This window comes from Aethalodelphis obliquidens, unplaced genomic scaffold, assembly GCF_003676395.1.
Source record: "Aethalodelphis obliquidens isolate GAN/ISIS:26980383/991018 unplaced genomic scaffold, ASM367639v1 scaffold43, whole genome shotgun sequence".
Lineage (NCBI taxonomy): Eukaryota > Metazoa > Chordata > Mammalia > Artiodactyla > Delphinidae > Aethalodelphis > Aethalodelphis obliquidens.
In genome coordinates this window covers 5,629,704-5,656,646 of record NW_020837987.1, presented here as the reverse complement: position 1 = coordinate 5,656,646, position 26,943 = coordinate 5,629,704, and the positions used below count along the sequence as shown (strand labels likewise).

General features: G+C 54.2%; 6 protein-coding genes across 13 annotated transcripts; 3 read left to right on the top strand and 3 right to left on the bottom strand.

Moving 5' to 3' along the window:
* Window positions 1-418: 418 nt before the first annotated feature.
* Window positions 419-10,616, bottom strand: PROSER3 (proline and serine rich 3). Its single transcript, XM_027079098.1, is given in 12 exon segments — window positions 419-607; window positions 763-844; window positions 944-1,919; window positions 2,035-2,210; window positions 6,382-6,524; window positions 6,625-6,707; window positions 7,368-7,468; window positions 7,576-7,703; window positions 8,681-8,883; window positions 9,193-9,209; window positions 9,212-9,273; window positions 10,135-10,616. Coding segments are annotated over 12 exon segments (2,124 nt in total). The 5' UTR covers window positions 10,146-10,616; the 3' UTR covers window positions 419-465.
* A 620-nt stretch (window positions 10,617-11,236) lies between these two features.
* On the top strand, window positions 11,237-13,905 carry HSPB6 (heat shock protein family B (small) member 6). Of its 2 annotated transcripts, none has more exons than XM_027079075.1 (3): window positions 11,237-11,559; window positions 12,545-12,667; window positions 12,779-13,905. In XM_027079075.1, exons 1-3 carry the CDS (start codon window positions 11,362-11,364, stop codon window positions 12,950-12,952), a joined length of 495 nt encoding a protein of 164 aa, XP_026934876.1. In that variant the 5' UTR covers window positions 11,237-11,361; the 3' UTR covers window positions 12,953-13,905. The 2 variants fall into 2 exon arrangements, with proteins under 2 accessions (XP_026934876.1, XP_026934875.1); XM_027079074.1 differs by having other exon boundaries at window positions 12,545-12,700.
* Window positions 13,906-13,959: 54 nt separating this feature from the next.
* Window positions 13,960-18,900, bottom strand: LIN37 (lin-37 DREAM MuvB core complex component). 2 transcript variants are annotated; one of them, XM_027079051.1, is made up of 9 exons: window positions 18,662-18,900; window positions 16,060-16,135; window positions 15,848-15,898; window positions 15,500-15,529; window positions 15,333-15,418; window positions 15,081-15,247; window positions 14,339-14,479; window positions 14,177-14,250; window positions 13,960-14,090 (listed from the first exon to the last, which is right to left on the bottom strand). In XM_027079051.1, the coding sequence occupies exons 1-9, from the start codon at window positions 18,693-18,695 to the stop codon at window positions 14,009-14,011; spliced, it is 741 nt and encodes a 246-aa protein (XP_026934852.1). In that variant the 5' UTR covers window positions 18,696-18,900; the 3' UTR covers window positions 13,960-14,008. The 2 variants fall into 2 exon arrangements, with proteins under 2 accessions (XP_026934852.1, XP_026934853.1); XM_027079052.1 differs by lacking the exons at window positions 15,500-15,529; window positions 15,848-15,898 and having other exon boundaries at window positions 13,962-14,090; window positions 18,662-18,856.
* A 1,496-nt stretch (window positions 18,901-20,396) lies between these two features.
* Window positions 20,397-21,789, bottom strand: PSENEN (presenilin enhancer, gamma-secretase subunit). Of its 3 annotated transcripts, none has more exons than XM_027079078.1 (4): window positions 21,649-21,789; window positions 21,360-21,515; window positions 20,852-20,956; window positions 20,397-20,665 (listed from the first exon to the last, which is right to left on the bottom strand). In XM_027079078.1, exons 2-4 carry the CDS (start codon window positions 21,418-21,420, stop codon window positions 20,526-20,528), a joined length of 306 nt encoding a protein of 101 aa, XP_026934879.1. In that variant the 5' UTR covers window positions 21,421-21,515; window positions 21,649-21,789; the 3' UTR covers window positions 20,397-20,525. The 3 variants fall into 3 exon arrangements, with proteins under 3 accessions (XP_026934879.1, XP_026934878.1, XP_026934877.1); XM_027079077.1 differs by having other exon boundaries at window positions 20,397-20,594; window positions 21,360-21,477; window positions 21,649-21,747; XM_027079076.1 differs by having other exon boundaries at window positions 21,360-21,477; window positions 21,649-21,731.
* A 31-nt stretch (window positions 21,790-21,820) lies between these two features.
* Window positions 21,821-24,816, top strand: U2AF1L4 (U2 small nuclear RNA auxiliary factor 1 like 4). 4 transcript variants are annotated; one of them, XM_027079055.1, is made up of 8 exons: window positions 21,821-21,988; window positions 22,133-22,220; window positions 22,616-22,682; window positions 22,766-22,815; window positions 22,890-22,988; window positions 23,162-23,295; window positions 23,406-23,501; window positions 23,858-24,123. In XM_027079055.1, the coding sequence occupies exons 1-8, from the start codon at window positions 21,945-21,947 to the stop codon at window positions 23,940-23,942; spliced, it is 663 nt and encodes a 220-aa protein (XP_026934856.1). In that variant the 5' UTR covers window positions 21,821-21,944; the 3' UTR covers window positions 23,943-24,123. The 4 variants fall into 4 exon arrangements, with proteins under 4 accessions (XP_026934856.1, XP_026934859.1, XP_026934858.1 ...); XM_027079058.1 differs by lacking the exons at window positions 23,406-23,501; window positions 23,858-24,123 and adding an exon at window positions 24,630-24,816 and having other exon boundaries at window positions 21,863-21,988; XM_027079057.1 differs by lacking the exon at window positions 22,890-22,988 and having other exon boundaries at window positions 21,863-21,988.
* On the top strand, window positions 24,778-26,890 carry IGFLR1 (IGF like family receptor 1). Its single transcript, XM_027079040.1, has 4 exons — window positions 24,778-25,067; window positions 25,551-25,733; window positions 26,033-26,427; window positions 26,512-26,890. The coding sequence occupies exons 1-4, from the start codon at window positions 24,801-24,803 to the stop codon at window positions 26,555-26,557; spliced, it is 891 nt and encodes a 296-aa protein (XP_026934841.1). The 5' UTR covers window positions 24,778-24,800; the 3' UTR covers window positions 26,558-26,890.
* Window positions 26,891-26,943: the final 53 nt, after the last annotated feature.

Genomic DNA, 26,943 nt, shown 5'->3' with positions numbered 1-26,943 from the left:
TGGGGTTCTGGAAGCCAGGAAAAGAAGTGCTTCAAGGAGGGGGTGGGGATCAGAGCACCAAATGCTGCTGCTGGGTCAAGCAGGATGTGGACTGAGGCCTGACCATTGTCCAACACTCTGAAGACTCTACAACCTTCATACCCAGAGGACAGTTCCTTTGGTCTCATCTGAGACAAGAGGATCCACTCCTGAGTTGAAGGTCAGATAAGGTGAGTCCCAGTCTTGCCCGGAACCCCTCTCCTGCCCTCATAGAGGATGAAACCAGAAGAGACTTTGCTTCAGTGGTCAGAAACTAGGGTGAGGTGGGGCAGGGCAGAGCTAGGGTGTGTGTGGGGGGAGGCGGGGCATGGGAGCTACTTCCCTAAATTAGCATGACCCTTGGACTTTCCAAAACAACTTCTTTCTCAGAGACAACCAGTAACCTGAAAAAAAAAAATGTATTAGGAAAAATAGAATCTGTACAATTCAAAGTCGTCTGGCCTCAAGATAGTCTCCTTCCCTCCTCAGCCGCATCCTTGGGGACCCGGGAGGCGACCTGGCTGGAGGAGACCAAGACCCTGGGTCTTCAGTGTGGCCCAGCAGGCGGGATATCTGGGCATCTACTTTCCTGGAAAAAGGACAGGGGAGTAGAGGCTGAAGTTTTGCTCAGGATTGGGGTCTGGGGCTGTGTATGTTCTGGGAAAGGGGCTCAGGAGAAGTGAGTACCAAACGGGAGTCTCAGAGGATTCAGGGGCCGGGTGTCTTAAATCCTGGCATGGTCACCTTTTCTGCCGCCGCAGCTCCGCCCTTTGAACCCTTAGCACCTGCAGTATAGGGTCGTCCTGGAACTCGCTGCCGTCGGAGTCTGGGGGAAAAAGAGCGAGATTCAGGGGGCCGGACTCGTAGCGTGCTGGACTGCCATCCAGATCCGGGCAGCCACGAGCATCTGTGCGCCTCTGCTCACCTTCCGCAGCCTGCAGAAGTCTGGCAGCCTGGGAGAGGACGTCCTCTGAGGGGGCGTGGCCATCAGCGGATGAGGGCGTGACCACAACTTCAAGAGCCCCCTCCTTGAACGGACGGGGCGGGGCCTCAACACAAGTGGCCGCCTCCTCGGCTGGATGAGGCCGGACCTTGGGCGGCTTACACCCGACGTCAGCCAAGAAAGTGTCTTTGTCCTTCCTAGGCACCGATCCCACTAGGGGGAGCATGGCCTTGGCGTTCCGAGACTCGGCCTTAGACCAATCCTGCGGGGTCTCTGTCTGGGGACACCGTGATTCAGATGGAGGGGCCGTGACCTCTGAACGAGAGGACCGAGTCTCGGTTTGAGGGCGTGTGGCCTTGACTTTCTGAGATTCAGCCTCGGGTGGAGGCTGGCCCTCTTGGCGAGGGGGCGTGTCCTCCAGGCTGTCCGGAAACAGCCGAGCCGCCACTACTTGGCCCAGCGCGCCTCTGAGCTGCGCGCCAGGGCCCTCGTCCGCTTCCGTGATTCGCCCAGCAGACTCCCGGCGCTGGGCTCTGCTTCTTCGAGGCTTGGAGCTCTGCCTCTCGAGCTCGGCTGGGCTGCATGGAGCAGGGGTGGGCGGGCCCTGGGGGGCGGCAGGGGGCGCGGGAGTGGAGGCAGACGGCGCAGTGGTTGAGGCTGGAGGCGCAGGAGTGGAGGCTGGGGGCGCTGGGGTGGAGGCCGCGGCCGTGGGAGGGATGGCCCCAAGAGATACCCAGGGACCGGGCTGCGGGGCCCAGAAGAATCCATGGGGGCTGTGGCCCCAAAAGATATGTGGAGAGAACCCTGGGGGAATAGGAGGCCTCTCCAAGTGGAAGGCTTCCCGGGGACCAGGTGGAGCCACACTGCCCCAAAGTGGGATGCAGTTAGGCTGGGTTCCCAGGGAACCAAGGGTCTCCGCAGGGGCAGGAGAGGTCTGTAGACAGATGGGGATAGGGACCTGAGAGGGAGAGAAAGGGTAGAGGGTCCTCAGATCCCCTCAGCCTCCCCCTTCCTCCAACTTCCCATAGGATCCCTGCTCCAGCCCCCTCAGTCTCCTCCCTCCCCCATCTCACCGTAGGGGTGAGGGCAGGGGTCTGGGGCAGCACCCAGGTTCCATCACCCTGGCTTCCTCGAGCCTGTTCAAGCTTCCGCCGCTGCCGCCACTGGTACAGAATGTCATCCTCTTGCCGCAGGGGTGCCCGGGAGGAGACTGGGGTTGGAGTAGGGATGGGGGCAGGTGCTGGGGTTGCTGTGGAGTAAGTAGAGGGAAGAGGGGTAAGGCAGGGCCTGGGGGGATGAGCAAGGACAGCCTAGCACACACCCTTCGACTGTACCAGAAGGTTATTCAGACAGGCTCTCCAGATAATGTCCCAACTCCCCTGCAGATTGGGAAGTGGGGAAAGGGGCAGAATCAGAGAAGAGAGCTCTCATGGGCTTCTCAACCTGTCGTATTCAATTCTTCATTCATCAACAAATATTTATTGAGCTCTTACTATTTGCCAGGCACTGTTCTGGACGTGGTGGTTATAGCAGTGACCAAGGCGGATCCTCCAGAATCTGCCCACTTCTCCCCACTTTCCTTCCCTCACCCGCCAACCTCAGAGCAACTTCCTCCCTGGTTTCCCTTCTTCCTATCCTCCCAAACTGTCCCCACCCGAAGCCAGAGGGAGCCTGTGAACACCTGAGTCAGATCAGGGTGCTCCTGGGTTAGAATCTTCCCCGGGCTGCACCTCTCTCCTGGTAAAAAGCAAAAGTCTTTGCATTTGTGGTTTCCTCTGCCTGGAAGGCTCTTCGTTCATGTAACCACAGGGTTCACTCCAAGTCTTTCCAATATTTTCCCAGGTACCACCTTCTTAGTGAAGCCTTCCCTGGCTACCCTATTCAAAACTGCAACAACCCCGGCCCTACCACTCTCCATCCTCTTTCCTGTTTCATTTTTCTCCTTAGCACTTATTACCTTCTAACTACTAAATATCATACTTCTCTGCTTATTTATTGTTCACCTCTCCCTCCACAATGCCAGCTACACAAGGGCAGCAATTTTTGTCTATCTGGCCATTATCATATCCTCAGTGTCAAGAACAGGACCTAGTGTCAGTATTTGTGGCATAAATGCAAAATGAACTGTTTATTGTGTTCCATCCCAGTGCCCAGCCCTGTGCTGGGAATACAGCTGTGACTAAAGGCAGGGCCACTGGCTGTCCTCAGTCCTGTGGGGCAAAGAGACACCATTCCCTATCACCCAGAGCATCATTTTGTCAGTTATGATTAGCATGGCTACCATTATCTCTCGGAAGCCCCACCTACTAATGCTGCACCGAGAAGGGGGGGGGTGCATCATGTGGGACCTCTTCTTCTCTCCCTTCTATATACTGTGATTCTACTTCCAGACCTGGCCACTCCCCTCTACTCTGCTCCTCAGGCTCTGGCCCAACCCAAACTACCAGAGTCTGTCTCTCACTAGTTGTTGATAGCAGCCATAGGGAGCGATAAAGATCCCGTGCCCTCCTTGCTCAGAACTCTCCCGTGGCTCCCCGGTAGATTATGACCAAATGCCTCACATGCCTACATAGCCCATGGAATCCGACCCCTGCCAATCTCTTCCACCTTATCCCACACTACTCTTACTCCTGGCTCTTGCCTTTCCTAGTTCATTGTCTGCATCGTGTTCCCTCCGACCTCAGGTCCTTTGTACAGGCTAGAGGGCTATTGTCCCCACCTGCATCATTCAGGTCTCCACTTAGATAGCACCTCTTCCAGGAAGGCCTTCTCTGACATCCCAGCATCGCAGTTCTCTCCTGCATGGCCCTCATTTCTGCTTATATTTCACATTTGTTTGTGGAGTTATGTAGCTATTCTCTACCCCACACTCACTATCCTGTGAGGACCATGAAGGTGGGACCATGTATGGTTGGTTCACTAAGGAATCCCCAATCCTGCTCACAGTCTTCATACACAACAGATATTCAATGTTTGTTATGTGAAATAATGAATACATTTAATCTGCAAAACAACTCATGAGGTAGGTAGTAGTTTTATCCCCATTTTACAGATGAGGAAACTGAGGCTCAAGGAGGAGAAGTGAATAAGAAGAGAAGGAGCAAAGAATCAGACAGGGGAGTGCTTGGGCAGGATCACACAACATGCACAAACACCACTCTGTTCTCTCTGCTTGCCTGTTCCCACTCATGGGAGTCCTGTGAAACATGGAAAGCATCTGTCCTGTGCACCACTGCATCCCAGGACCTGGGCACAGAGTAACGGTAACAACGATGACCGTAACAGTAACCCAGGTCCTTAATCCAATCTCTGAAATCTTGGGGGCAGAAATTTGCAAGTTCAACAGTTTGCATGTTTTAGCAAAGTTACATGGTATGTACAGTGTTGACAGGGGTCTGGGTCAGTACACCAGACTCAAACACATTGGTATTTAGTTGAACAATATGAAATTGCCATTATTCAACCATTTTTCACTTACAGACAAAAATTTCATATGGTTCAATGTTATATATCCATAGAAAGAAGAATGAATATTTACTCCCTGGCTTCAGACTATACTACAAAGCTACAGTAATCAAAACGGAACAGTACTGGCACAAAAACAGACAAGTAGATCAATGGAATAGAACAGAGAGCCCAGAAATAAACCCACACACTTATGGTCAATTAATCTACAACAAAGGAAGCAAGAATATACAATGGGGAAAAGACAGTTTCTTCAATAAGTGGTGCTGGGAAAACTGGACAGCTACATGTAAAAGAATGAGATTAGAATATATTCTCCCACTTCATACAAAAAGAAACTCAAAATGGATTAAAGACCTAAATGTAAGACCTGAAGCCATAAAACTCCTACAAGAAAACACAGGCATAGAACACTCTTTGACACAAATCATAGCAATATTTTTGTAGATCTGTTTCCTAACGCAAAGGAAACAAAAGCAAAAATAAATGAATGGGACCTAATTAAACTTAAAAGCTTTTGTACAGCAAAGGAAACCATCAACAAAACAAAAAGACAACCTACTGAATGGGAGAAAATATTTGCAAACAGTATGACTGATAAGGGATTAATGACCAAAATATATTAACAGCTTATACAACTCAACATCAAAAAACAAACAACCTGATTAAAAGATGGGCAGAAGACCAGAATAGACATTTTTCCAAAGAAGACATACAGAAGGCCAACAGGCACATTCAAAGATGCTCAACAATGCTACTCATCAGAGAAATGGAAATCAAAATCACAATGAGATATCACCTCATACCTGTCAGAATGGCTATCATTGAAAAGTCCACAAATAACAAATGTTGGTGAAGATGTGGAGAAAAGGGAACCCCTGTACACTGTTTATGGGAATGTAAACTGGTGCAGCCACTGTGGAAAACAATACGACGGTTCCTCAAAAAACTAAAAATAGAACTACCATATGATCCAGCAATTCTACTCCTGGGTCTGTATCTGAAGAAAATGAAAACAGTAATTCAAAAAGATACATGCACCCCAATGTTCATAGCAGCATTATTTACAATAGCCAACATATGGAAGCAACCTAAGTAAGTGTCCATCAACAGACAAATGGATAAAGAAGATGTGGTGTATATATACAATGGAATCCTACTCATCCATTAAAAAGAATGAAATTCTACCATTTGCAACAACATGGATGGACCTGGAAGGTATTATGCTTAGTTAAATAAGTCAGACAGTGAAAGGTGAATACCATATGTTATCACTTATATGTAGAATTGAAAAAATAAAATAAACGAATGAATAGAACAAAACAGAAACTGACTCACAGATATAGGGAACAAACTAGTGGTTACCAGTGGGGAGAGGGAAGCAGAGGAGGGGCAGGATAGGGACAGGGCCTAAGAGGTACAAACTACTATGTATAAAATAAAAAGCTACAAAGAAATATTGTGGAGCACAGGGAATATAGCCAATATTTTATAATAACCTTAAATGGAGTATAATCTGTAAAAATTTTGAATTACTATGTTGTACACCTGAAACTAATATAATATTGTAAATCGATTATACCTCAATAAAATAAAATAGATATATGAATATTCTTCATATTGTTTACATCAAATTTTGCTGGCAAATCAGCTGTGGTGCCAAATTTGCAAAAAGCCTTCTGATTTTGGGGCTTCGTGTTCAGAACTGCAGACAGGATGCAGAGAGAGAACACGCATACTCCTGATGGCTACTGTTAACAGAGCCGTGCTAGGTTTTCCATGTATTCACCAACTCATTTAATCCTCACAACACCCATAGCAGAGGAGTACAATTATTTCCCCTGTTTTACAGCTGGGGAAACAAGGCCCAGAGAGGTCCAAGGTCACAGAGCTGGTAAGTCGAAAGGCTGGGATTTGCACCCAGACTGCCCTCATCCTTGCCTCCCAGAACCTACCTCGTGCCTTGGGTTCAGAGCCCTTGCTGGAGTCATGAGTGAAGGTCATGGAGAAGGGAGAGAGGCCATCAGAGCTGACGGGGAATGAGGAGATGCCGGCATTGCTGGGGCTGAGGGAGGAGGAGGAAGAGATGGAGGCCTTGCTGTAGGGAGAGGCATAAGTGAGGCAACGGGGGTCTCAGAGGCAGTGGCCCGAGCCTGGAGGGGTAGGAGTGGGGAGGGTGATGGGGGTGGGGGAGGCACCTGCGTTTGAGCAGCCTGGCAGCTCTGCTTTGCAGGCTCAGTGTCTCCAAGTCCAGCAGGGATGAGTTCCACGTGTTGAGGCTCTGTGAGGTGACAGGGGTCAGAGGCCAGTCCCCATCCCAAAGGCTACTGGGAAAGGGGCTCGGGACAGAGGGCCTGGATGCAGGTCTACATTCCACCTGGTGCCCTCACATGCTGGCTTAGAATCTGCTCTTCCTCCTCAGGAAAGAGAGACCAGGTTTTCCTCTGTGGATCCGTATCCCTCAGTGCAGTCATTGTTATAGAAGGGTTGACCCTGCCTTCCTGATCAGGCCTGGCTAGTCATAACGTTCTGTCCTCTGGTTCACAGTGATTGGCTCAAAGATGAGCGAATGAGAGTAAGCCCTGGGGTTTAGGATGGAGCTATTGGAAAAGCCTTCTCTTTCCACTGGAGTGATCAAGTAAATTAGAAGCCTAGAGTTAACGGGGCCATCTTAGCTATTTTGAGGGGAAAACCTACCTGAGGTTGAGCCAAACAAAGAGGAACAGAGAGCCATGAGAGTCAAGTTCCTCCCAATATGGTGCAAACACCTGGATTCAGCTATGCCTGAAAGCAGCTACCTTTGGATTTCTTGATTGCATTAGCCAGCAAGACCTTCCTTTTTTGTTTACACTTCCTTGAATTGGGGGTTGACTCTAATTCTATCCCAGGGCGGGTACTGCCAGTTCAGGCATGTAGGGGAAGGAGTGGATGGGGATGTCACCTGCTTTATTTCCTGAAGGGGGGCCATAGTCTGTGATGCGCTGGCCACCTTGGCACGAGTCGGGACTGCTGTGTTGCGTCTTCCTTCTGGTTCATTGGCTCCTGTTGAGAAGCTCCAGTTGATTTAGGGGGGGCCAGGAGGAGTGGCTGCTGGGGGTATCGCTCAGGAGAGGTTATAGGCCAGGAGTAGATGAGACTGAAGCAGGTACCTGCTGCAAGCTGACTGCTGGGGTCTGGTGATTCAGGCCACAGCCACCAAAAGTCAGCTGGGGTTGGGCCTGCAGACTCGCGTTCCTCTCGGCTTGTGGGCTGAGCCTGTCGGAACCGGTTTATGTACCTGTGAGCATCAGAGAATTGCAAGGTGGGTGGGATGAGGAGAGCCTAATATTTAAAAATAACAATAATAATCACAATAGCCAATGTTTACCTAACTCCATAGCAGCACTTGGGGGTTGTCCCTCGACAGCAGTTCTCCTTTCTTATAGAGTAATGCAATTTTGTTTTGTTTTGTTTTGTTTTGTTTGCCATGCTGTGCGGCATGTGGGATCTTAGTTCCCCAACCAGGGATTGAACCTGTGGCCCCTGCATTGGGAGTGCGGAGTCTTAACCACTGGACCGCCAGGGAAGTCCCCCAGTAATGCAGTATTATATAAGATGATATAATCCGGGGCACATAGCCACTCTTCTATAAATACATTTACCAGGTGCCCTTGTAGCTTTATGGCCATGTAACTCTGTTCTTGACCAACAGGTACGAGGAGATGTGATTCTGGAAAGTGGATGTGGCTGGGAGCCATTATGGGCCATGAAGGAAAGGGTAACAGCCTAGGGAAGTGAGAGCGACAAGACAGAAGGAAACTGTGTCTCTGAGACCTCAATTAGGGGCTGCCATATCAGGCCTGGTTGTTTCTGTCTGGACTATTAGGTGAGGAAGAAATAAGTACTCTCTTGTTTAAGCCACAATTAATTTGGGACTCTATGTTATAGCAGCTGAACTTGGATCCTACAAATCCAAGTGCTCACTATGTGACAGGCATTGTTATAGATGCTGCACGGACAGTAACTCATTGAAAATTTAAAACAGCCCTAGAGCATACACGCTATTAATATCTCCAATTTACAGAGGAGGAAACTGAGGCCAGGATCATATACAGAGTTGGTGACAAAGCTTGGATTTGAACCTCGCTCCAGATCGCTTGCTAACATGCATGAAGTGTGGTCCTAAAAGTGCAGATCTGGCTGTGATATTATGGGATGTCTGCCCCCTCCCACTGATCCAAACCCTTCCTTTCCCCCAGGGCTACTGCTACTTACTTGGCCACCACAGAGTCCCCGCTGTCAGTCACGGTGAGTGGTGGAGAGGCTCTCATCTGTCCCTCAGTGGTGCTGGGTGGGGAAGAGGTCCCTGAGCTGGATGGCCAGGACTCCTCAAACAGCTCAGGGGATTTGGGACCTGTGGCCAGAGCCCTGGGAGCCTCTGGGAGCCTGGATCTCTGGGACCTGGATGAGCTCAGGGTCTAAGATAGGGGAAACGAGGAGAAGAAAAAGTGAGGCTGAGGGGTTATCCCTGTAGGGTAACGAAGACACATACGAAGTCTCAGTCCGGAGGGGAGGAAACATCCCACGATTGCAACAACTCAAAGTGATTGGGGCTGTGATGAGGGATTTAGGTGGTAGAGGACAGGATAAGGGTAGGGCCATAGGGAAAAGAGGAGGGACTGTCTTTTGATCTCTCACCCCCATCTCTCATCATGTCTTCCTTCCCTCTAGTCGTCACTCCCTTGCTACTGGGCTGGAACACAGCACTCTCTGTTGGGTGTCCTCACCTTGGGGTGCCAGGTCAGAAGTGGCTTCGACCCAGGGGGCCGTCCCCCAAAGTACTGTCTTGGGTGGAGAAAACTGGCAAGCTGCAAGGGGAGAGGGGGGTTGGCAGGCAGAGCAAGGTCACTGCAGCCCTGCTGGGAGGCTGTATGTGGGTGGGGTGGATGGGAGAACGGTAAGAGGGCAGAACCACACTATGATTCCCATGGATTCCTGGAAAAGATGGACTATAATTCCCTTGAAGCACCACTGCACACTCAAGATAAAGATACTGGACGCACGATTCCCACCAGCCCTTGGAGCAGTCTCAAAAGAGAAGAACCCAGGAACTGCTGATTGTTGGTTCTTAACCGTGGATCCAGTCTAGGAGGAATCTTTTAAAACTACAGATGCGTAATCCTCACCGCAGACCAAAAGAATCAGAATATCAGGAAGGGGGCTGGGCATCTCCATACATCTTCTTCGCAGTGTCCCAGGTGATTCTGAAGTGGAGCTCACGTTAAGGGCTAAACCTTATCACTGTACATTTCCCATAAGTCCTTGGGACACTCTGAGGAGAAAGGGGTAGATGGATTACAGTCCCTATAGTCACTGGGCTCCGCCTAAGCAAGAAAGGTCAAAAATAACACCCATGGGAGTCTGGGGACAAATTCAAAATTAAGAATCTTAATTCCCAAGATGCCCCTGAGAATTGCGAGGTTAGAGGGAAAAAAAAAAAAAAGCCCTCGGGGCCACTTAGCGGAACGTAAGACGCTATGGAACCCCCGAGACGGTGAAGTCCAAGGCGGGAGCCGCTTAAGGCTGTGGAGCATCTTGGGAGTTGTAGTTCCAGTGCCGTTGAGAACGAGAGACTCCGCACCCTAGAAAACCTGATCCTAGGCTGCGTTGCTCTCACCCTTGGTCCTCCCCAGGCCCCTTGTGATCCCCGGAAGAGGGATCGGTCTCACCTGCGGTCCATCCCGCAGCTACCTCACCGATTCCGCCTGCTCTGCTCGGTCACCGGACTCACTCGGAGCGCATCTTTGTCGCTTAGCAATGCCCTATCAGCCCCGCCCCTCTCTGGGACTGCAGGCGCGGGAAGAGAGCGGCCTCCAAGGCGACGAATGATAGGAAAATAAAAGTAATTGGACGGTGGCCAAAGGGAGGTGTCTCACAATTGGTTGGCTGTAACGTGAATGAGAGAGCATGTTTAATTGGAGAACCGTAGCGAGCTGCAGTAATTGGCAAGTCCGTGGACCAATTGAAAGGAGCTGAGACTGGGCTCGCGGTTAGGAGGGGTTCCAATGCACTCTTGCTTTCCTGTACTCGTGTATTCTGGCCACTCCCCCTCTTGCTGCGTAAATCTCATCCAGATTTCAGTCTAACTACGGCTTTTCCCGTTGCAGGGGCAATAAGGGCGTCTATGCCCTCTCTAACCGCCGTCCCTCCATCAGTCCAGCAGCCTACCAGTCCCACCCCGTCATCTAAGCACTTCCGTCTTGCTCCAGGAGCAGCTGGTTGCGCCAGATGCCAGGCCTGGGCTCCTGGCCGAGGTGGCTGGATCAAAATGAGCTATTTTGGGCCCCGGCGCGCTGCCCTAGGGGGGCCAGCCTGGACTGTTCTTGCCCGCGCCCCCTGGCCGCTGCTCACCTGGCAGACCCCGCTGTCCTGTGCACCCGAGGCTGAGTCAGACGCACAGAATTAGGCCCGGCTTAGGCTGGGACCAGGGCCCTGCTGAGATGGGAATAGGGTCTGTTCTGTGTCCTCCTGACAGCCTGGCCCAGCTACCGCATTCCCTGTACCCAGGAATCTGCTCCTAAGACCGCCATCTGCGTCATCCTCAGAGCGCCTTTGGGGCGGGGGTGGATTAAAGGGACTGGGAATTCTTTGGTGGGTTTCTCAGGCCGTGGATCCCAAACGCCACGCTTGCACCCCACTCTGGCAAGGCTCCGCCTCCTCAGCTTTAGTTTTCCTTTCGGAAAATTGGGGAATGATACCTCCCTGGCATTCAGCAGGCGCTTAATAAATGGCCAAGTCATTCTTGGGCTGTCTAAATAAGGCTCTATTAATGGCCGGCTCTGGCCGCAGTCCCAACGTCCCCGGGCGGCCCGCCGAGGGGCGGACACAGAGCGTACTATAAAGCAGCGGCGGCACCCGCTGGGGCACTGCGAAGCCTAGGGCGGCGGCGGAGCACGATGGAGATCCCGGTGCCTGTGCAGCCGTCTTGGTTGCGCCGCGCCTCGGCCCCGTTGCCCGGGCTTTCGGCACCCGGGCGCCTCTTCGACCAGCGCTTCGGCGAGGGGCTGCTGGAGGCCGAGCTGGCTGCGCTCTGCCCCGCCGCGCTGGCCCCCTACTACTTGCGCGCACCCAGCGTGGCGCTGCCTACCGCCCAGGTGCCAGGCCTGGGGGAGGGGCGGTAACCCGTCTACTTCCAAGGCTGGGGTCCCCGGTCACCCTGCGGGGGGTGAAGGAATGTCCCTTGACTTTGAGCGGGCCAGAGAGTCCGGCCCCTCAGAGGGGCTTCCGGAGTTCCCTGAGTATGGATTCTCGGAGTTCAGGTTACTGAAAGGGGTAGGAGGTCCCCGTCAGTCTGAGGAGGGTCTCAGCTTCGAGAGGGAGTGTAAGGGCTGGGTCAGTAATTGGGTGGGGGCGGTCACTCTGAGGGAAGTCTTGGTGATTCTGAAGGAGGCTGGGGACCCAGGGAATCTGGGAAAAAGGGGGAGCCCAGTCATTCTGAAGGGCGTGGGGTTACCAGTGCCTTCCGAGGGGAGGGAATATTTTGTTATTCCTGAGGAAGAGAGTTTGGAGACTGTGGTGACTGTATGTCTCCTGGAGAGGTAGAGGGGAGGGAGGGTCCTGTGACTTGAGAAAGGGGGGTCTGGCCACTCAGAAGTGGGGGAGGAGTACTGGTAACTACTGAGGGCTCAAGCAATCCCGTGACTCGAGTGGGAGGGTAGAAAGGGGAGACTGTGGGAGGAGGCATCTTGACGATTTCTGGCGGGGGTGGCGCAGTAAGGGCCCCTGGGGCTCTGAGGGGAAGGGGGCTGAGCAGTGTTCAGAAGGACACGCTGACTACGGCGTTGCTGACACTGGGGGGGAGGGCAGGCCTTACCCCGTGAGGACGGAGGTCCCTGACCTTGCAGGGTAAGGGGGCCTCATCACTCTGGATGAGAGGGGAATCCCAGTGGCCACAAGGGGAGGGATGATCTCAGTTATTCTGGGCGAAGAGGTCCTCGGTGGCTACGTGTAGGAAAGGGGACGCCCCAGTTCCAGAGGCCAGGAACAGCTGCAGCACCGGAACCAACGGAGAACCAAGGGGAGGGGCCTTTCTGGTCCCCGGAGCCTCGCCCCGCCCAATGACTATCGGGCTGTGCACAGGTATCGACTGACCCCGGGCATTTCTCGGTGCTGCTGGATGTGAAGCACTTCTCACCGGAGGAAATCGCCGTCAAGGTGGTTGGCGACCACGTGGAGGTGCACGCGCGCCACGAGGAGCGCCCGGTGAGCCCGCTGGCGGGGGCGGGGCCAGAACAAGTACGCGGGATCCGCAGACCGGAGGGGCGGGGCATCTACAGGGAATGGGCCGAGCCCCTCAAGCCTCTTTCCCTCCAGGATGAGCACGGATACATCGCGCGCGAGTTTCACCGCCGCTACCGCTTGCCGCCTGGCGTGGACCCTGCGGCCGTGACGTCCGCGCTGTCCCCTGAGGGCGTCCTTTCCATCCAGGCCGCACCTGCTCCGGCCCAGGCTCCACTGCCGTCGCCGCCAGCGGCTGCCGGCAAGTAGGAGCCAGGGCACGCTTGAACCCTGGGAGCCGCCTGAGGCCCCTCCACCGCACTTTTAAAGCCGACCTGACTCCGCCTAGCCAGATATCCCGAGCGCGCCAAGACTACCCGCCCACCCAATCTGGGATCTGCCTTGAACCTTCCAACCTAGACTCAGCCTTGATAACCTAGACCTTTCCGCTGACACTCCCTCTCTCACACACTCTCCTGTTTTCAAACCTCCCAACACCTCTCTGGCTTCCAGACCCTACAAGCACAGGCTCTCAGCCTACAGTCTCCCATCCCCACTGACCCCGCTTGGCATAGAACCCCACTCCAAACTCCCTATTTCCTTCTGACTTCTCTAGGAAAACATCTCCACACCCCGTTTCAGTCCCCCCCCCCACCCAAGATTATGGTGTAGACAGACCTGCCCCCACCCTAGGTAGGCCTAGGCTAGTCAAGCATAAGCCCCTGCTTCCCCTCAAATGTCCCAGACTCTGCACAGACCTCCCACCCTGGACCTTCCTGGCCTGGTCCCCAAGACTCTGGGTCCTTCCCCTCATTCCAACCAGATACTCCACTTCTCCTCACTCTCTCCCCCCAACCCATCTTCTAACTTGAAACCTCAGCCAGCCACCCCCAGACTCTTGAACCCCTTTTCTGACCCCCACCCTTGTACACCTATTCTAGGCCAACCAGGACCCTCAACCTCACACTGTACAGATACCCATCCCATCTCCTCAGACTCTGCACGGATGTCCTAGGCCCCTACGCCCAGCTCTAACCAGAACCCCCCAGTCACTGTCTTGACCCCCAAGTCTCCAACCACATATCCACCTTCCACACCCCTCCCCTTATTCTCCAAGACCCAACCAAGCAGCCACTTTCTTTGATTCCCCACAATCTTTCTCTCGCCTCAAATTCCCTGATGCCCCGTCTCCTCACTCCCCCAATAAATGTGCTAGAACTGTGCCAACTTCTTTATGTCTGATCCGGGAAGGATGGGCTGGAGAAAGCGGAGGCCAGTGTGGAGGAGGGGAATGTTTATTGGGGTGGGGGTGGGGAGAGGGGAACATCACTGTCGCTCGTACATCTCCCGTAGGATCTTCATGCTTTCTGAGTAACGAAGCTGGTTCCGATGGGATGCCTCCTTCCACCTGCAGTTGGGGTGGGGGGAAGGCAGAGGGAGGACTCAGCAGTTGGAGCACAGGCCACAGGGAACAAGCATTTGGGGGATGCTCACCTCTGGCGGATGCGTTTCCAGCGCTGCATGTTTCGGTAGATGAGTGTGGAGGGTGAGGGCTCAGGCTCAGAGGGCTGCATGGACAGAGAGGCCAGGCTGGGTGGCCACGCCCGAGCCCCACAACTCCTGCCCCATTGCCCCAGGCTGGCCTTGCACACCCACCTCATCATCAGGGGTACCCTGGGTCTCAGGCTGCAGTGGGGATGGAATTCGGGATCTACAGGCATCTCCGGGTGGTCCGGGAGCTGTGGGTGGAGGCAGCTTATACACATCACGACTCTTGCTGTTGGTGACCTCTGAACCCTGAGGATACAGGACCCCACACCAAGCCCAAGAGAGTCAGAGAAGAGGGCCAGGGGCACACATTTCACACCTCCTTCCTTTCCCAGTGACAAAAGACATGAGGGTCTCACCAGGGACCTGTACTTAGGAGTCATGTCTGTCTGCTCCAATGATCCCTGTTTTCTCCTATCCAACCCAGGGATCTCCTCAATTACTCCTGCCCAGCACACAGACCTCTATCTATGGAGACTTCCATTCCCAGCCCAAGGGGTCCCCATCTGCTCCCCTAGGCCAGGTGGCTACACCTGTTTGCACTAAGAACCCCTGCCCAGTCCCCCAGCTCTTGGGAACCCCTGATCTTGGAGGTCACATCTATTTGCCCAGAGGAACCCTGTCCCCTCTCCCTCCCAGACCGGATAGCCACGTCTGTCTGCTCTGGGGCACTCCAACCGTTCCCCTGGCCTAAAGGTTCCTATCTGTGTACCTCACCGGATCCAGGAGTTACCCGAGAGACACAGAGACCTATGCTTGTCTATCCCATTAGCTTGGGGGGAAGGTACCTTGCGACTGTCTACCCACTGCCCTCCCTGGCTGCTGGGCGGGGGCCCACCACCCATCCCACCTCCTCATCCTCAGGCAGTGGGGGCAGCGGTGAACTGGGTGAGTGTTCACGCTCGCGCACTGTGGGGCTGTTGCGCATCCAGGCTCGGCAGATCGGGTACAGCGGTGTGTTCTCACTGAACTGAGCCAAGTCCACGCTCCGGTCAAACAGCTTGATCACGTACGAGTCTAGGGTGGTGAGAGTGGGAGGGGTATGAATATCGTCACGTAGACCGCCATCACTGCCTGCCCTCCAGGGCCACCGACTACTCACTGGATCGCTGTGGCCCTCCCTCGGCCAGCCCCTCATCCATCTCCCTCCTCTTCTTCCTCCGCTGATGGGGGAATCGGGCAGATGGCCTGTGTGGGGAGGGAGAATTTCAGGACCGGGGTGGGGACTGAGGACCTCTCATCAGCTGGCTGGGGCCCCTGCCACCTTACCGTTTGCCGCTGGCCGTGATGGAGCAATCCCTGTGGGGAGAGACAGGGCGTCAGCAGGCTTACCCTTGAACAAATGCCTGCTCAAAACCCCTCAAAGGGCACCCTTGGGGTACTGTGATCAAGCTCATATAGACGCCACCAACTCCTTAGGCCTTGTGTTCCCCCCACACCGGGGCCCGAGGTGGCATCATCAGGGGACCTAAGCTTCTGCTGCCCCAGGGCCTTTGTACATGGAGAGTGGTTAGGAGTGTGGTGGAGAAAGCATGGGGCAGGGTGGTCAGGGCTTGGATGAGGAAAGAAGTTATCTACCACAAACCCTCAAACACAGATCCCATCAATAAAACTTACTTGTTGTGGGTGTCTGAGGGGGTCTTCCCAGCTTCCTCATCCAGACGCTCCCTGGTAGCAGAGGAGAACTGTAGGCTCAGGGTTCCAAGGGCCCAGGGTGGGAAGGCACCCAGTGGCCTCATCCATTGGGCCCCTTCCTCCCTAAGCCAGCCTCTGGGGTCCCACCCAGGGCCCCCGACTCCCTATGACCCCATGCTGGGCCAGGTCCCAACCTGTCCATGTGACTCTTCTCCAGCAGACACTGCAGGACAGCATCCAGTTGGTTCCGGGCCTTTGCCATCTCCAACTCTGGGGAAGAGGGTACCGAGGAGTCACTTCCCAGGCCCACGGCAGGTGGGCAGCCACTGGGCCGGGGAAGGGCATGTGTATCCAATCCTTCGGTCAGGCCCAGGCATGCTGGGAGGGTACAGTGGGCAGAGACTATTGAAATGATGAGCAAGAGCTCTGGCTTCCAGGGCTGACCCACATGCTCATGTGTGACCTAAGGTGAATCACCTTACCTCACTGAGCCTGTTTCCTCATCTCGAAAATGGGTCTCCGAATGGTATCTACCTGCTAGGACTGTTTTGAGGTTTAAACAAACCTATGTTGTATATGAATCTCTTAGCAGGATGCAATAATAACGAGTAACATATATAGAGTGCTTATTATGTGCCAAGCACTGTTCCAAGCACATCACACATATTAACCCACTGAGTTTTCACAATAACCCTGGCAGGTAAATATGATGTTTATCCCCATTTTAAAAATGATGAAACTGAGGCACAGAGATGTTAGGCTACTTGCCCAAAGTCACACAGCTAGGAAATCGCAAGGCTGAGGATTTGCACCCAGGTCATCTGGCTCCACAGCTGAAGTTATAAGGCACGGACTCAAACTGGGTGCAGAATCCAGCCGCCAGATGTGCTCTGTTTGGCTGAGGTAGTTGTGTTATTTTAAATCTGAGTTAAATCTGAATAAGATGACTACATTTAATAATTGGGAGATTTCATCTCAAATACCCATTTTTGGCTTTTTTTTCCCCCAGGAAATGAGATCTGGGCCCACCTTCCTGCATGCCACAGCCCCTGCCTGGCCCTGTCAGCCTGTGTGTTTGCCTCTCTTCATCACGGAACATAAGTAGGTGATGATGTTATAAATATTCCCCTCTTACTCTTGTGGGGTGTTCACTCTTCTCTTCCAACTAGTAGGAGCTCTGACCCAGCACTCAGAGCCTGGAAGGACACTTGGGGACATGCTTTGCCAGCCCTGAGACTTCCTGAAGAGACCAGGAGACATGACTCAGAGGAGAGACAGGGTGGGGATGCAGGGCTGGGGGCAGCTGAGATTCTAGCAAAGAGCCTTGGTTAGGAGCCAAGGTATGGATCACGCCCACCTCTCTTTCCCTAGTCCTTGTTTCTCTCCTGACCCTGGACACTTTCCCTTTGATATCCCCCAGGCTCCTGCTACCTACTGGGTCCCACACTGGCCTCAGTGTCTCTCTAAACTTATCCCTTTTCCTGGACCCCCTTCTCAGGTTTATCCACACTGTCACCCCATCCCTCCCTGGGCCTCAACAAGGTCACTTCTCTCCCTCCCCCGCCCCCCCCCTGGCCTGTCCACTTGATCCCCTGAGTGTCTCTCCCCCCTCCCTAGTCTGCCCACCTGGGTCCTTTCCCTCCCTCCCCCTGGGCTCCCATCCTCAGTCTCCCCTTCTAATGAACCCTCCACAAGGTGGCCAGGGGAATCTTCCTAAACCCAAACCTGACCCTGATCCTTCCCTGCTTAGAACCCTCCACGACTCTGCAGTGCCCCCCTGGGGCAGAGTCTGAGTGTTTCAGCCTGGTGTTCACAGGCCTCCATGACCCTGCCTACTCCTTCCTCACCATTATTGTGTTGTGGTCAGGCCCCCTTCACTTTTCCACCCACGATTTTTGGGGCATTTTTTGGCATCTGGGGGGCCGTCTTGTAAAACTCCCTCCTTGGTTCAAAACCCTCCCTTGGCTCCCCATTTCCCTCAGAGCAAAAGCCAAAGACCTGCCCACCCCCCACCTTTGCTCTCATCTCCTCACACTTTCTACATCACTCGCTCTGCTCCAGCCACACTGGCCTCCGTGCTGGCCCTTGAACACTCCGGACAAGGCTTTCACCTCTCCGCTGTTTCAAAGCTATTTCCTTTGTCAGATTTGCTGTTCCCTCACTTATCCTCATCGCTCTCTCCCTCACCTGGCCTCACTCCTGATCTCCCTACCTTCTCCTGTTTCGTTTTATTACCACTTATAGCATTTAACATCTCACGTCATTTTAGTATTATTTTGTTGTCTGGATTCCACGCCTCTCCCACCACCCTTAACGTGCCAGTCCTGGGTTCCCATCAAGCTTGGCCCCAACCCAAAATGACCTCCTCTCTCTCAGATTCAGTTTCCCCATCTACCACATTTCCCACGTCCTAGGATTATTGGGATACAGTGACTACGAGGATTAAAAGCTTTCCCGTACTTCAGATGCTCAGCAAATGCTGGACTCATGACCACTGCGAGAAATGGGGAAACGGAGAAAAGAGTCCTTCTTTGAGTCACACGGCTCGGGATCCCCATGTCTTACCGCACCACACCACTGCCTGAGTCACCACCATTCAACCTCAAAGCTATCCTGAACACACACCGGGAGGGTATCAAGGTGGCAGGAATCGCTCGATGCCTGACAGCGATAGTCAGATGGGCTGCGGGGAGAAGTCGCGTAGTCCGCCTTATCGCGATAATGCTGTCTATAGGGACTCCCACACCCTGATCAGTCCGATGCTCCCCTACAGGCCCCCGACCTCGGGGTCCTCACCTGATTTCTCCACTTTCACCTTCACCGGGAACATGGTTGGGGTCTGGGGTCTGGCTAGCTGGGTCAGAGAAGCCCAAAAGAGCCTACGGTCACAAGTCAAGGCCAGAGGCAGACGGGGAGAAGTCAAAGGTAAGCTTCGTGTGTGGGCAGTCCTCCGCCCTGAGCAGTGTCCGGCCGCGACGGCCGCGGAAGCCGCTACCTCCGCCAGTTCACCTTCTGTGGGCGGGCCCTTCGGCAGTCCCTTGTTTCCATTAGTCAATGCAACCGTCAATCTCGTACCCTGGCCAATTCACAGCTGCCGCTGTCGGTTCCCAGCTCTAAGTCCCACCTTTCTGGGGTGGGGGTGGTCCAGGTTTCCGGAAACAAACCAACAATATCCCAGGGCGCTTCCTGGGAGGTGTAGTTCTAGCTCCCGAGACTCAGCCGAAGTAAGGGCGCCTGCGCCGCGCGAGGCACGGTGGGAGACCAAGGATCAGAGCGTCGCGAGGCTGCTTGGCACTTATAGTATTAGAAGATTTGAGTAACACAAATTTGGCTATTTAACAGGAGTTATTTAACCGTGGGAGTCTCTCTTGGTCCCTAAGAGGAAAACAATTCTGGGGCTAGGCTGGGTTCCCTCTTAACTAAGCACTCACTAGGTGCCAGCTACCTGTTAAACTCTTTTAACGTGCAGCCTCGTTCACTTAGCAAATATTAAGTACCTGAGCCAGGTACTCTAGGTACTGGGGACACCGCAGTGAACAAAATGGACAAAAATCCTTGCCCTAATGAGCTTATATTTTAGAGGATGGAAGACGAACAATAAACAAGTAGAATATTTTAAATGAAATGTAAGAGGAGAAAGGATATAGCCTGAAAGAGACATAGGGAGTGTGGTGGCTCGAGCGCGGGTTGGAAAAGAATTTCCAGGCACAAGGCAGAATGTAAGGAAGATAGAGTTTATTAAAGAGAAGGGTCGCTGCAAGAACAGCGGGCCAACTTCCTGGTAGCCAGGGAAAGTCAACCCCCCGTGTGGGCTGGCAGCCAACTTTTATAGCCTCAAGACAAAGAAAAATCCTGCGAGCAGGATGGCATTAGGTGATTGGTCAGGAAGCTACAAGGTTACTACATGGTGAATATTTTACCTAATATGGAGTCGGGGTGGGGGGCTGTCCGGTTTAGATTAGGAGAGGCCATGGCAACAGTTGCTATGGGGGCTCGGTTAATTCCAGAGTTTTTGTCCTGTGTCCTTGATGTAGGGTGTCCTTGATGTAGGGCTCCACAGGGGGTGCCAAGGTGGGGACTGAAATTTTAAATAGGAGGATCAAGGAAACCTCCTCTAATAAATCTCTTGAATACATGTCTATTGCTGCAGACAATCTCCTTCAGAAAATGAGGAACTTCCATTTACCACATGTGCCTTGGCATAGATAAATTCTAGGGGGTAGCATTGTGATCCACACTTCCGATAAGAATAATGAGGGCGAAGTAATGTTTTCAAATTCACATACTACCTGTACAGGATGACAGTCCCTAGTAATGGAAGTATTATTCCTTCCTTGGTTCCAGATCTGTACAATAGGGTTCCCAAGCAAGAAAGTTCCTATTTTTGAAGGGTTATGAGTAGTATACAGTGAACTAATGCGCATCATGTATGAAGCACTAAGCCTAGCACAAAGTAAGCAATCAATAAATGTTTCTGAATATTAATAATCATTTTAAGTTTCAACCTCCAAAAGATCCCAGGAAGTCAATATTGAGAATTAGGGTCCTTTATTAGGGGATGTCAGCAGAGAACACAGGAGATAGGAACAAGTCTTAGGGGCTTGAGAGTGGGCTTGGAGAAGAGGAGCCCATCCTGGTCCTCAGGCCTGTGCAGAAGTTGTCAGGGGGTACCCAGGGGTATGGTGAAGGAGAGGTAGTCCCCAAGGGCGCCCCAACGTGGCCGGTAGATCTGGAAGATAGTGATCCAAGTGGTGAGTACAATCACCCAGAAGAGGAAGCCCACAGCTGAGCGCCAGACATCTGTAAGAGGGAACAGGAGGGGAAAGGTTGGCCACCACCTGCTCTCTGGTCTCCCCGAGACCGGCCCTCTCTTCTCTTCCACAGAGTCCCAGAATTCTGGAACCTCCATTGTCCCTTCCCACCAAGGCTCCCAGAGACCCCCTCCCCACACCCGATGGCCTCCCTTCATCTGTGCCCTGGACTCACAGCCTTTGATTTGGCTCTGTTCTGTGTATGCCGGGACAAGGAAGGCCTCTCGGAAGAACCAGAAGATGTTGACCAACCAGAGAAAAGGCAGGAAAGCAAACCCACCTAAAGAGAAGAAAATAAACTGGGACTTAAGGCAATGAGGATCCTCCCAACACCCACGTAGCTGACCAATTTGGAAGGTCCTCTCCCATACCCAAATTCAAATGGAGATCTCTGCTATCAGGGATTCAAGAATCCTGACTCCTCCCCGGGATCCAGGAATCTGAGTCCTCAACCATCTTTTTGGCAGGACCAGGAGACCAGGCCCCCAACTCCCCTCCTCTCTTGGGACCCAGAAATTGAGGCCCCAGTCTCCTCCTTCCTCAGGACCCAGGCCCTTCCTCTCTTGGGACCCAGGAGTCGGCGTCCCCAGCCACTTCATCCTCTAGACCCAAGAATCCAGGCCCCCAGGCGCTCTAGTCCCGTCCCCTCTCTTCTCCGGGGACCCTAAGATATCAGCCCTTACCCAGGTAGTACTTCCGGCACAGGTTCAACTTCTCCTCGTTGGACACCCGCTCCAAGTTCATAGTTGCGCTGGGGCCGGGTCTTCCGAGGGTCTTCAGGGCAAGACCCAAGCCCTGACCCTAAGTGACAGATGCAAGGATCACAAACAACCACGCCCCTATTACGACAAAAGGGAGAGAAATTGAAGGGTGGGTTTTCTGAAAGAAGGGTACCCCCGCCCCCACCAGCAAGCTGACTGGGTTGAGACGCTCTTTATGTTTATTGGGGTACGGAGACGACCCCTAACTCACCAGTGGAGTCTTACTTCCTCCTGTTTGGACCCCTTTGCCACTTTCAACTACGGACTTTTGCGCGAGATGCCGCAAGCGTCTCTGGACCTTGTAGTCTTTTTGGTCAGGCAACGCTGCACGCATGCGCTTTCAGGAAACTCCAGTGGGTGAGTCCGCGGGGAGGGTGAGAGCCTCCGTCACGCAAGCGCACTAGGGAGTTTCTGAGTGTCCGGAGGCCGCGAAGAACTACATTTCCCAATGCCCTTAAGCAACGGAAGTGACGTAATAGCAGACATAGTTGGAGGGTTCGGGTAAAAATGGCCGAATATTTAGCTTCGATATTCGGGACTGAGAAGGACAAGTGAGAACGGGCGCAGGGAGTGGCCCCTCGGGAGCCCGAGGACGAGGCACTTGGTTCCCTGGTGGCTGGGCGGCGTGGGGCGGTGTTTCTGGGGTGTCCGGCTCCCCGGCCCTCGGTTCACCTCTGTCTCTGCACCTCTTCCAGGGTTAACTGCTCTTTTTACTTTAAGATCGGGGCCTGCCGGCACGGGGACCGGTGCTCCCGGCTTCACAACAAACCGACTTTCAGCCAGGTGAGACCCGGCACGGAGCCTGGGGGGTTAACTTCCTGTCCATTCCCTTTCTGTTGTCCACCATCACGAGGTCCTGCCTTTTCCGGATTTCTAGGGCCCACCCTACCGCCCGGCGTTTTTCTTGTCGGAGCTCTGCAGGTTCCTCTCCCAACCTTCAGGCCCTTCTCCCAGGAACTTGGCCACGCCCCCGTACGTAAAGACCACACCCCTGGGCTGTCCCTCACTGCTAGGTATCCCCTCTTCTGGTTTTCTGAGGGACAGGCGTTGCTGTTGCACTCAAGATGCTTATGCTTTTTCTCTGGTGCAAGGTCTCACACCCAACCTTCATACCCAATCCCTCTGCATATAGTCCCGCCTTCTGAGCTCAGGCCCCGCCCCCTTTAAATTCTGTTCAGACCATAGTGCTGCTCAACCTGTACCGGAATCCACAGAACACCGCCCAAACCGCAGACGGATCGCACTGTGAGTGAGGGACCTGTCTTGGGGGCAGGGCGGACAGGTCCCAGCAGGCCACGCCCTGATTCCACCCTGCCCCCCTCCACCAGGTCACGTGAGCGACGTGGAGGTGCAAGAACACTATGATAACTTCTTCGAGGTGAGGGTTGGCAGGGGTGGGTTCAGTTTCCTGTGGGCCAGCAGCGCAGCTGAGTTCCTCGTGGTCTTCCACAGGAAGTGTTCACGGAACTGCAGGAGAAGTACGGGGAGATTGAAGAGATGAATGTGTGCGACAACCTGGGGGATCACCTCGTGGGCAATGTTTATGTCAAGGTGCCTGCTGTCTCCCCATTAGAGCCTAGAGGTGGAGGCATTTCAATGCCTAACGGCCACCGCTGAAGCCTCACAGCTTGAGGTCCTTCACTAAATCCAGTCCAGACCCTGAGCTGCTAGCTAATCCCCTGATTTCTGAGTTTGATTGCTGACCCTGACCGACTTTCCCTCAGTTTCGGCGCGAGGAGGATGCAGAGCGGGCAGTCGCTGAACTCAATAACCGCTGGTTCAACGGGCAGGCTGTGCATGCCGAGCTGTCTCCCGTCACTGACTTCCGGGAGTCGTGCTGTCGGCAGTATGAGATGGGGTATGGTAGTGCAGGGGTGGGATGGGCACTTGGAGTCCCAGGCTTCTGTGTATGAGTTGAGGGGGCTGTCAGTGACAATGGCCTCATCCGTCCATCCATGCTTTACCCAGGGAATGTACCCGGGGTGGTTTCTGCAACTTCATGCACCTGCGACCTATCTCCCGCAACCTCCGGCGGCAGCTCTATGGGCGGGGACCCAGGCGCAGGTACCTCAGGACCAGCCTGCCAAGACTTCTCGTATCCCAAGGCCCCTGTATCCTGAAATGAATCTGATCCTGTGCCCCAATAAGTGTCTCAAGCCTTTTGTGCCCTAAAACTAGCCCTGAGCCCCATCTGAAGACGAGCACCTAAGTCCCAACCCCCAAACCAGCCTGAACCCCAAACCCAAGTCCATCCTGGATCTCTAATCCTGAGGTCAGCCCCTGTGCACCTATCCTGAGGCCACCCCCAGGAACTCTACTTACTTCATCAAGTGCCATGCCTTATCCCAGAGCAGAGAGGCAGAACTGGGGGATCTGCACACCATCCCCATGGCTCTGATCCTCCTCTCTCCTGTCCCCAGGTCACCCCCAAGGTCCCATACTGGCCACCGTCCCCGAGAAAGAAATCGACGACGGTCCCCAGACCACCGGCATGGCCATTTCTGAGATGCTGACCTTGCCCTCCACCCCTGGCAGGCACATATGTTCCTGGCCAGGACCCCTCCTCAAAGCCCCCTTAACTCCCTAGTGCCATCTTTTCCATGCTCCGGGTCTCCATGATGTAATACCTTCAACACAGGGACCTTCTATCGCCCCGCCCCTAATAAAGTTCTATATTGAGGGTTTAGAGCTTCGTTGTTAGCTTGAGCCTGGCTGTGGGCTGGTTTCCTTCCACCCCCACATCTGCTGATGAAAAGGGGAAGTAGGGCTGGGCTCTGGCCACAACCTCAGCCAAGAAACTTACAACAACAGGTGGGAAAGCAGCATGCCCAGGGTCCTAGAAACCCCCAAGTGGGACTGGTTGGGTGGGGCTGCCTTTGTGCTGAAACTTCAGCACGTCCATCAGAGGATTCTCAAGGGGGAGATGCTTGGTTGTGGCAGGTCAGAGGATTCCCAGTCTGGAGGAGATTGGGGTTAGGAGCTAAGGTAAGATTGCTGGGAGTTGGGTGGGAGTCTCCAGTGGGTGATGGCTGGGTCCTCCATGCCCACTGCCCTGAGATGGGAATAGGTAGTACCTAATACTTAAGCTTACACTGTGCCAGGTGCCAGGTGTTCTAAATGCTTTACTTCCAGTAATGGTTTTACTTCTCCACAATAACCTTCTAAGACAGGTACTATTATACCATTTTACAGATGGGAAAAGAGAGGGCAAGATGGCAGAGGTGGGATATAAATCCACGCAGTCCGGCTCCAGAGTCCTCGCTGTAGCCATCTTGAGGCCTTGTGGCTGCTCTGATAACGGGCCAGGAGCTGGTCTGGGGCTGGAGAGTAGATTCCTGGCTTCCAAAGGGGACTGGGGATCCTATGCCCCCACATCCACTGCTTCCTTCTTCTGCCCCGGTTTCCTGGCAAGTGCGGCAGAGGTGCTGTGGCAGGAAGTCCTGTGGTCATGGCCCCCCAGAAGGCAGGCTCCGCCAGGATGGGGCCCCTATGCCTCCTCCTGACTGCCGTGCTGCTCCTGGCCCAGGCGGCGCCGAGGAAGGCCTCTCAGCACTGCAGCCGGAGTACCGGAACCCTGAGGACCTGTGCTGTGGCAGCTGCTTGCAGCGCTTCGGGCCGCCCCCTGCTCGGGTAAGGAGCCGGGACTGGGCGTTTGCATATGTTCAGGCGGAGTTAAGGGGTGATAGGGAAGGGGGAAGGGGCGAGGTCTGTGGGGTATGGCCCGTGAGGCTTGCTTCGGGGTGGGGGCGGTGGGCCGTACGTAGACAAAGTGGGGATGGGGGGCTGAGCCTGCGAAGAAAGGGACAGTGTGAGTTAAGACGGTCATGGTTAAGGGGTGTGGCCGGTTAGACAGGCGGGAACCGAGAGGCGAGGAAGAGGCGGGCGGGGGAATGAAAGGGGCGGGGCCTATGTAGAGAAGGTTGGGAGACTGGCAGGGCTAGTGTGCGGGGGGGGCGGTGAGGGGGGGATAGAGAGATGGGCACGTCCGCTGATAGGTTGGGTGAGTACAGTGCAAGGGGCGGGGACTTCTGGGATAGGACAAAGGGGAAAGCACGTAGCTAGCGCAGAGGAGGCAGGTTTGGCGGTTGCGCGTGAGACGCTGTGTCCCACCAGACTGAATTTTCGGGAAACTGCGGGCCCGATGATGCGGGCAATCACGTAACGCACCCCTTCAAAGAGTGTCCTCCTGGGCAGTGCAACCCCAACAGCGAGGAGCTATGTAGCCCTTGTGGCGGCGGAGCAACGGCCCCCACTTCCTTGGGGAGCCGCGGCGGGACCCGGAGGCGCGGCAGACAGGTGCTGGTTGGGCTCCGGAGAGCCTGGGCAAGGTGCAGCCCGCCAGAGTGGGGCGGGGGCGGGGAGCGTGGCTTGGGGTCGGATGGGTGGCGTCTGTATCAAGGGAAGGGAGGGTGTAACCTAACTGAAGAGGACAGGGATGGGGGCACAGTATTGATGGTATCAGGGGTTAAAGGAGTTGGGGTGGGGGGGTGGGAGGGCAGGATCAGGCGGAGATGTGGTCCCACTGAGGGATTTAAGGATGGGAAGTTTGTGCTGAGGAGGCAGGAGTAGGGCATTGCTTCCCACTTTATTTCCAGAAGCCGGTCCCTAACAAGGAGCCCTGCCCCCTGACACGTGGAAAGCTGAGCGTCCTTAGTTCCCAGGAGCCCAGCTTACCGGCGATTTCCAGTCTCCTGTGGACATCTGAGCACAAAGTCCCTCAGCAGGCCTGGCCGAGTTGGAGTTTTGACCTGTCCCTGGTGCTGGTTCTGCTCATGACCTCAGCAGAAATTCTCCTGCTCGCCCTGCAAAGGCACCGCCGTCGCCACCACCAGGGGAAAGCTGTCCAACACCCCTATCCTGGCTTGGTTTGCAACGACCTCAACACCCACACCCTATTCTCCTTGCACTTGTCCCCTCCAGGCTCCCTGGAGGCTTCAGAGGCAGGGGACTCAGGGAAGGAGGTCCACTCTCCCTCCACTCCTAGGCAGGGGTTAGTTGAGGATACACCAAGGAGGGGGGGAGGTGGGCTGGAAGCTTGCGCTTCCTCCCCTTCACCCCTCCCTTTGTCTCCCAGAGCTGCCAAGTCTGAAATCACAGCCGCCGTCTCGCCTCCTGGATGAGCTGGAAGTGCTGGAGGAGCTGATCGTGCTGCTGGATCCTGAGCCTGGGCCAGGTTGGGGGAGAGCCTGTGGCAGCACTCGACACCTGGCTGCAAAATATGGACTGCCTGCTGCCTGGTCCACTTCCGCCTACTCCCTGCAGCCCAGTCGCTGGCCTCGGTGGGCCCTGATGGAGATGGTGGTGGCAAGGGAGCCCTCTGCCTCTCTGGGCCAGATTGGCGCACACCTGCCCAGAGAGGGCGGGCAGATGCACTGCAGGTGCTGTCCAAGCTTGGCTGAGCTGGGGCCTGCCCAGCCTAGTACCCGATAAAAATAAAGTTTCCGTTGAAGTAAGTGCCTGCTGTCTCTGGGCCTCATCACGGGTCCTCTTAAAATAGTCTTAATTG